Genomic DNA, 9,085 nt, shown 5'->3' with positions numbered 1-9,085 from the left:
GCCATTTTATTTTTAAACCTACAATTTATTGTGTAACTACAGACTTTTGTTTGTCTAATGCATGATTAATACAATAAAGTATTTTTTCTAGTCTTCCCAAAAAGATTCTGATCAGTTTGATGAGTTTTGTAAGTTTTTTTTTTTTTTTATTTACAAATGATCAATTAGCAGATTTTAAGGACTGTACCACATAGCAAAATTCTCCTGTTGAAGTCATGTATATAAAATGTCTATAATAACTATTAAATGGTGTACTTGTATATTGAACCAGTTTTATCATGCATCTTTTCTATATTGATTATAAACCTGCAGAATACTAAGTGTCTCTCTTTATAATGTTTTAGGTTAAAACCAAAGAGTGAATACTTATTAAGCACACGTATTGTGAAGAAATCAATCTTTAAATTGATTTAAATGACTCCACACAAGACAAATGAGCCATTAGCTATTATGTAAAAATACCTTGTCTTTTATTGAGAAGAAAGTAATAAATTAAACAGAAATGTACAATCACACTGCTGTTGCTTCTCAGTTTGCAAGGCACTTAAGCATGCATATTTATGTGTATATAAGAAAGACATGGTAAGAGCATAACTGAGCATTAAGGATAATTTAGGAAACAAGTAATTGTGTGTGATCAATGTTAGTATGTATAATTCAAATCAAATCTCATTTGTGAACACATGAGGATATGAATATAAAATGTGACCATAATATATTATGAGAAGATGTAACTAAGTCACAAGATATGTGAAGTACAGTGCTTGTGTAAGTGCATGGTGTGATATAACCCAGACAATGGTATGATTTGGTTAGTCTTCAACCTGTGGAATTTCTCTCAGGTTTTCTGTAGTACCAGTGACACGCACAAGAGGGCAGCCTTGTCATTTGGTCATTAGCCTGGACATTAAATCTTTCTTGGGCAACCTGTGAGGGACAATCTTTTAAATCTTTTTGCCCTTCATTCTACAATGCCATAATACCAGAAAGCATCTCTTGTAACATCTGCCATTGTTAGTATGAGTTTAATATAGAGTTGTAACTTTATAGTCAGAATAAGTCAGAGTCTTTTGGTCCAATCACACTACTAAAGCAAAAACCATGCATACTCTTCTGATGACAAACACTACAATAAAGGGGATCTTTACACCAGGAAAATATACCTAGAAAAAAAAAACATACAACTAGTTTTGCTCGAATACATGAACAAATGACCAGACAGGCTAACCCACAATTTATTTATTTATTTTAACTAGCTTTCGCTTTATTGTCCCCCCACCCACACACTTCCTACCCACCCAAACTCATAACTCTTTAATTGAACTCTGTAAAGTCCCTGCAGATTGCCCGTACGATGGGCTGCTCAAATTGCTCGAGGCCGCTGAACTCGCGGGTAAAGAAGGTGTGTGTGTCTTTGGGCTCTGATGCCATGGCTCTCAGGTCCTCCATTGGAGCCCAAGCTACACCCACAGTGAACACGGTGATTCCTGTAACAGGAAAATGTTTAGAAGTTAGGATAAATAATCCTACATCATTTGCCTTTAGTAGTGATTATGTTTGTACTGGAAAACTTCATCTCAGGTGGTAATGGGTCTAATCACACTTTAGGCCCTGATGTCAGGACTAATTACTCACCTTGCCTTTGAGCAGCTATGGCTGGCCCCCTAACATCATCATAGGACTGGCCATCAGTAACAATGATGAGGAAGTTCTTGCCCGTTCCCATGCTACGGGGCAGGAAGAGATTCTCCATAGAAAAAGTGATGGCATCCCCAGTGGCTGTACCGCCGCTTAGGTACTGGATGTTCTGGAGGGCTCTCAAGGCGTCATCCTTTTTGGTATAATCACTAAAACCGAACTCCAATTTCTGGTCATATGTAAACTGCACAGCTCCAATGCGTGAGCCAATGTCAGAAATGTCAAAGTTGCGAGCAATGGAGCTTAGGAGGCTTAGAACTAGTTTGAAGTTTGCATCTCCCACACTGCTGGATCCATCAATCAGGAAGCCCAGATTGACTGAGTTATAGCATGTCTTGCTGCAAAGCAGCTGGTCAACAGAGCAGAGCTTCTGAGCCAGAGGCTTCACAAACTTACTTGTGCTGAACCAACTCGGTATGGTCATTGTGAAGAAACCATTGTCTTTGCAGCCTGCCTGTAATACACGGGTTTATTAACCATCTTTTTTTTTAAGGCTCTTAAAAATTGTCAATAATCTGTATTATTTGTCTTTGAGAAACCTACCTTCTTCATGAAATCCTGATCCCTCACCAATCCCATCTCCTCAGGAATAGGTTTGGCCACATTCACTATAAACAAGTTCATTCCAGATTCTCTAGCCATTACCGCTGCATCCTCCAGGGTGTCAGAGGGCCATCCATCAACAAACGCCACAATAATCCGGGGATGACCCCTCCGTGCTCCAAAATCAGGATTGAAGAAGTTTCGCACAGTATGGAGTATGGCCTTGCCTGTGCACAGAGTAAGACAAAATGGTTCAGACAAAATGGTTGGTCACATGACTATCATGTCATGTTTAGTTTAAAAACTGCACCTGTATTGGTGTTGCCTCCACTAAAAGCGACCTCTTTAAGGGCAAAAATCACATCCTTCGGCATGCTATAGTTTCCCAGGTAGAATTCAATCCGAGGTGTCTCACTGAAAACATAAAAGTCAACATTTTGCAAATGGTTCTTTTGGTACAGATGGATGATATTTACTCTGAAAGGAACAAAGACCTGATACTCACCCGGCTTGCACCACTCCCACATGTGGTCCATCTGGCCCAACCTTTAGCATTGCTGCTAGTCTGCCAATAAAGTTCTTCTGTAGGTTGAAGCGACGATGTCCTATATGATAGCTGCTGTCCAGGATCACAGCTATATCCACAAGACAATCTGAAACAAGACAAACATCACATCAAGACAATTCAGTCTGTAAAAAAAAAAAGACTACCTTTATGATTAGAAATTGATCTTTGTCGAGTCCACATCAGTTGTACCCCTGTTTTCTGTTGGTGGAGGTTTCTTTGGGGTCTTCTTGACAGGTTTCTTTGCTGCAAAAACAAAGACATTGTGTGCACATTAAGTAATAGATTTAGTAGCTCACATGTTTTATTCCATGTAACACACACACAGACGCACTAATGTTAACATGGTTAACATTAACAGTACAGACTGTCATGTGAAAATCTCATGTGATTCCAAAATTTTTCAACCAGCACATCTGGTACCAAAAAAACCCAAATTTTTTTTGCATGTTTAAACATTACCTGATCATTACCTGATAATTAGCAGATTGAATAAATGCATGAAGGACGATGTCTAATTGTGTCTTTATTAAAGTGGACACAGATTGAATATAAGTAACATTTTTATGGCAGTTTCAAATTAGAAAACCTACCTGCTCCTGTTGCTGGAATATCAGCAGTGACGGTATGACTGGACACTTCCATAGGGAAGCTTAATGCTCCTGAGAGAAAAGAAAGAAAGCATATTTATTATATAAAATGCAATGATAGTTTCTGATATTTTCCAGTACTTTAACTGTGACATACAGACAATGCAATAATCTGAAGTTGTCTCCTTGATGCTTTTAAACATTTTCTTAAAATAATGTACTATACAATAAATAGAATGACTTTTGTCATATAGAGAATCTAATTTAATTTCCTTTGAAGTTTCAAACACTGATCCTGGTGCATGAACATTTTTGCCCTGCTCTATCAAACCCTCTTTAAGTTATCTGATGAGTTAAATCAATTGTGTTGGGAGCAGGGAAATCACAGGACCAGGACTGGGGAAACTGTGGTTCAATATGCAATAGAACTTTGTGAATAAAATATGACTTTTAAATCAATTTTTAATTAAGTGACAAACTGAAGCATGAAGGTGCAGCTCTACCTGGTGCATTCAAACAACAGGGAGCGACTTACTGGCTACAGTGAACGATGCACTCCACCTGGCCAGAGACTGGGTCTGGATGCCGTGTGCGAAAGAGCTGAGATAGTTACTCTTGCCCACCACTTTCTGAATCTCCACAGCTCCTCCCGACATACTTATGATCCCACTGGAACGTTAAAAGTGTAGTTAGGAACAGTGGATTTACAAATACCAACAACCGAAGCTGTTACCTGGGTTTTTATAGTGTAAAATTAGCTAGATGGTCATCAGATAGTCATCAGAACCAGAACAGTGCTTGTGTAGTTACACACGTCACACTAACATGAATAATGGACATGCATAATCTTGATACATAGGCAATGTGGTCTATATGTAGAATTGCATTTATTTTATTTGTCATTTATTTGAACATGTTCAAAACTTAAACTCGGCGACACGTTGGTTTAGTGGTTAGCACTTGCATCTCCAGGGTCTGGGTTTGAGTCTCGCCTTGGGGTCTGTATGTATGGAATTAGCATTGGGTTTCCTTCGGGTACTCCTGTTTTCTCCCTCAGTCCAAATTCATTTAGATTAGGCTAATTGCCGTTCCCAAATTGCCTGTAGTGTGTGTATGTGTATGCATATGTGCCCTGCGATGAATTGGCAGCCCATCCAGAGTGTACCCCATCTCGTGCCCTAAGTCAGTCCTGGGATAGGCTCCAGGCACCCACAAACCTATTTACAGGATAAAGCGGTGTAGATGAGTGAGTGAGTGAGTGAATGAGTGAAAACTTGAACTTTGAATACGTGAGTTGCTTTAGATTTTCATTTAACTCAGAGGGTTTCCAAAAGCTCATAAATGTGTAAATGCACATGTCCAGAAATGCAAATGTCTGTATTTGTTGAGGTGCAAGTATGTATCCCTATGTGTTAAGTTATAACTGTAAACCCATATTTACATACATTGGAGTTTCATATGAAGGTATTGATCAGATGTGCATGTGATGTGAGGTAGAGGTGTGGGCGTGAGGTACACAGGCCTGTTCAACAATAATAATTTATTAATAATAATTAATAATAATTTTAAGATATAAGAGTAATAAGACTATTCATATATACTACTACTAATAATAATATAAGAGGAAGACATTTTGCAGGATTTGTGTTCTGTTTATTCTTTGCACTTGTGAGTACCTGTGCAGCGCAGCGCCGCAGATGCTGGAGATGGAGGCGTAGATCCCGGAGCCGTACACTGGGGGCTTCCACTGCGTGCAGTTAGCGGGACACAGCAGCAGCGCGCGCGAGTCCGGGCTGTCCGACAACTCCTCCGCGCGCGTGCTGCATCCTATGGGCGCTGCAACTGCGGCATTACAACAACAACAACAACAAAATCTAAGTGGTTGCACAATTAAAAAAATACCTAATATGCGTAATATTTAAATCACATCGTTCTAGTTGCTTAATTATTATTATTTATATTATTAATTTCATACAAAAAATGAAAAGCATATGCACATAGATATAAAAGAAGTAGTAAAAACAAACCACCTAAATTAGCTCCAAAGCTGTTGGGCGCCAAACACAGAAAGCCTGCGTCAAAAAAAAAACACAAATAAAGACAAATAAATAAATAAATAAACAGGGAAAATGTTTGAAATAATAATAATAATAATAATAATAATAATAAAAATAATAATAAGAAGAAGAATAATAATACATGCATGCATGCATACAAACAATGCAATATCCACATGTAGAAAATAGCAAAACTACTGTATGTTAGATTTTAGACATTCGTTTATTAAACTCATACAAATCATATTTATATAATTAATACCTAGCTTACCTAGAACATAAAGCAATGCAAACCGAAGTGACATAGTTACTGAAGACATCTGCAAAGACACAAGAAGAGATTTGTCACATTATATCAGTCAAACTGCTATAAGAAAAAAGAAGCACTTTATATTGTATTGCAGTAAGTCAGATCAAATTAATTTAACAACACAGTTATTCCTTGTAGAATTACATGTGGAAAGTCTTAAATACATTTTTCACAACTGCAATTTATAACTAGGCTGTAGCATTTGAACTGACACTAGGATTAGATGTTACAGGAAAAGCTTAATTCCCAGACACATCCATAACTACTGGCTTGTTTAAGTGCATGCTTCACTTAATCCCACAGAAGAAAAGAAATGAGCACCTATTGTCATGTACAAATATTAAATGTTTAAAATGGATAAAATAGACAAACCTTAAGTTGAAACCAAAGTCAGCTCTCAGGTAGTATATGCGAAGGTGTTTCTTTGGGCTTCCAGTCTCAGAAGCTTTAGTATGGAAAAAAATAAATCCTCTGTAGATGATATTCCTGCAGTGTCTGAAATTTCAGGGTCCCTTAAATAATGTCTCCGAAAGCCTTAGTGATTTCATAGTGATGTCACAAGAGGCGGACCATCCAACTCCAGTGTAAAGTTCAACAATATAGAGTATGCTGGGCCTTTTTAACTTTTGGAATTTCACACAGTTGAGAGATCAGAGTTAAGATCATATAATCAGTGCAAACTTTTTTTGAACTAAGTTTTGTAACTGAAAAGGTTCTCTTAGTTACCTTAAAAATATTGAATTCTGTCAATATTTGTATTTCAACAATTGTTTTATTACACTTAATTAATATTACCTTTGGAAAAAGGTCTCTTAGGCTCTCCAGGGTTTATGTAATGTCTGGAAAGGACCTGGATGTCTATCTGTTTTAACCATTCTGATACAGCTTAAAAAGAATGCTACAGTTCACAAACATGTTATATAATGATACCCAAGTCAGCAGGCAGTCTTTTACAAAGGGTCAGCGGTGTTAATGATTGTTCCTCTAAATTAAGAACCATAGAGAAGATTTTGAACAGGGAACATGGAAGGCAGCCAGACCAGCTTTGATGGATCAAAGCTTATTCTTGCTGTTGTCCTTGCAGAGAAAACAAAAAACCATGCTGACAGACAAAAAACAAAATGGATTAATTCTTAAAACTAAATAAAGCTGTAATGTATCTCCCTCTCTCTCTCTCTCCCTCTCTCAGTCTCTCTTATGGATAAATGAACAAATATGATTTTCAATTTTATTATCAGAAAAAGTAACTTTATTTCAGTTTCATATGAGAAGGATGTATAACACATTCATAGCTATTTATGGGGGACTTTTGAATCCCCCATATATTTGAAACCTCTCCATGAAGGTCGAATCTAGAATCGTATATACTTTTTCTGTATGTCTCTGGGGAAAAGCTGAAAGTTTTAATGTTAAAACTTGCAACCAAGTTTTCCTTTCACAAGGAGGTTCCTATGCTAATCATTTTTACACGATAAAGGGTTAATTATTTAAAAAAAAAAAAAAGTCAAACCAAACTAGTGTTTGTTTTCAGACTAAAAAGCCTAGTCAACAATTTCTTCTTTTTTATCTACAGATTTTATTTCAACAGAGAAGACAGTTTGGTAAGAATTTTAGGTTTAGATTAAAAGCAATCATTTTGGTTTTATATACTTAACCTCTTATTAAGTGGCCATATGTAACTGAAGAGTAGTCTAGGCAATGTCATTAAATGATCTACACAGTCTGGAGAAATGATGGGCTGCTGTTTACCATGGCTTCTCTGAACTTACTGGCATGTACGGATTATGTATAGTGAAAGTGTGCATGGTAATATGGTTGTGTGACAACGTGCTTATACACAGTGATAGATGAAGACCTCTCAAAAAACTATGCTCTGTCCTTTTTTCATGGCCTGAATAGAACAACTGCATCTTGTAATGACTGGGAACTCTCCCAGTTTTTAAATTAATGAATATTTTATGGGACATGGAATATGGGCATACTTAAGGAAATATTATACTTTAAAATGCTTTTTAACAGTTTAAATCATCAGTAAAAGTTACTGAAATTCAGTGAAAATAATAATTTGTGTAAACATTTATTTAAATCAAATTGAATCAGTTTACATGCAATAATCATCCAAAAGTTAAAGTAACAGCAAAAGTCTATAAAATCGTGGAACTTGTGATTAAACTGCATGGAGTATGTAATTCCAGCTAAGTTTTTTTACTGCTCAGTGATGCTGCAAAAAAATGCTTTTAAAGATAAAGCCGGTGATCAGATGAGTGTGTGGGTTTAAGGTGATACACATCGGTTTCTGCATAAGCAAAAGCTCCACTGTCACATGCTACACAATGTGAGGCTTTGTGGGAGAGCCACTGCTTTTTACAGAGGAATTCATGAAGTACCAATTTATTTCATATAAATGGTATTAGCTGTCCAATACCTTGAAGGATGTCTCATTTAGGCAACCATTTTCACCCAAGCAAATATTAGCTCTGGATGATATAATATACACTGGAGACCAGGTTTGTCTGCAAGGATTTTCTCAAAATAATAATAATAATAATAGAAAAAAATTATAGTGCAACTAAATTCTCAAATGTGTTTGGTCAGAAGGCATTGCTCAATCTCAATCAGCAAATCTCTGTCAGCACGGTTTAAACAGATCCAGCTGCAAAGCAAATCACAGGTTTATATTAACGCACTTGTGGTAAAAAGTTACTGTTTCCATGGTAACATAGAGTTGTGTGCTAGATGGAGATAAACATATATATATTTTAAATATATATGGGTGGCAGGTTTGGTTAGCACTGTCACCTTGCACCTCCAGGTTCCGGGTTCACATGATTTATGGCCAAAGCTGTTTCTGTCTTTATCTTGAATTAACATGTTGGGCCTGAAAAAAGGATGAAGCTAAGTTTGTAAAACGTACAAGTTTCTTCTTTTAACCTAGTTACTTTTAACTTTTAACTTAGTTACCTAGTAACTTTTTGTGGTTCTCAATGCTTCTTTAGCAAAAACAGTTGCTCTATTTAAGGGGTACTAAAAGTACCAAAATTAGAAATACACAGATACTGATGCATATGCTATATGGCCAACAGTATGTGGACCTTTAACCATCACATCCAAAAAAGTGCATTTTGGACATTGTATCTCCTCTCCTTAATGCTATATCAGGGTCCACTCCGGTGGGAAGACTCCACTGGCCTTTGGACTGTTGAGATTGTTGTTTGTTAATGCCCAAGAGTATTAGTGGAATTGGAGACTGATGTTGGGTAAAGAGGCCTTGGGATCCATGTTCCAATTTATCTCAAATGTGTGGGGTTGGGGTCAGGGCTCT

General features: G+C 36.9%; 1 protein-coding gene across 1 annotated transcript; it reads right to left on the bottom strand.

The window, feature by feature from the left end:
* Positions 1-446: 446 nt before the first annotated feature.
* coch (coagulation factor C homolog, cochlin (Limulus polyphemus)) lies at positions 447-6,283 on the bottom strand. The gene is made up of 12 exons (XM_053509659.1): positions 6,136-6,283; positions 5,725-5,773; positions 5,427-5,468; positions 5,073-5,238; positions 3,932-4,065; positions 3,400-3,468; positions 2,999-3,052; positions 2,747-2,894; positions 2,552-2,655; positions 2,242-2,468; positions 1,636-2,152; positions 447-1,487 (listed from the first exon to the last, which is right to left on the bottom strand). Exons 2-12 carry the CDS (start codon positions 5,771-5,773, stop codon positions 1,315-1,317), a joined length of 1,683 nt encoding a protein of 560 aa, XP_053365634.1. The 5' UTR covers positions 6,136-6,283; the 3' UTR covers positions 447-1,314.
* Between the last annotated feature and the right edge of the window lie 2,802 nt (positions 6,284-9,085).

Source organism: Clarias gariepinus, chromosome 13 (assembly GCF_024256425.1).
Source record: "Clarias gariepinus isolate MV-2021 ecotype Netherlands chromosome 13, CGAR_prim_01v2, whole genome shotgun sequence".
NCBI classification, from domain to species: Eukaryota; Metazoa; Chordata; class Actinopteri; order Siluriformes; family Clariidae; genus Clarias; species Clarias gariepinus.
Note: the sequence above shows the minus strand (reverse complement) of the source record. Positions and strands in the feature narration are given on the sequence as shown.

What these genes read in the sequence shown, in the direction of transcription:
- coch (XM_053509659.1), bottom strand. Translation starts at nt 5,773, where the DNA reads ATGTCTTCAGTAACTATGTCACTTCGGTTTGCATTGCTTTATGTTCTA. An exon ending in TGCATCGTTCACTGTAGCCA is followed by an intron (nt 3,469 to 3,931) that starts GTAAGTCGCTCC and finishes CTTTTCTCTCAG; the next exon opens with GAGCATTAAGCTTCCCTATG. An exon ending in CATAGCTGCTCAAAGGCAAG is followed by an intron (nt 1,488 to 1,635) that starts GTGAGTAATTAG and finishes TTCCTGTTACAG; the next exon opens with GAATCACCGTGTTCACTGTG.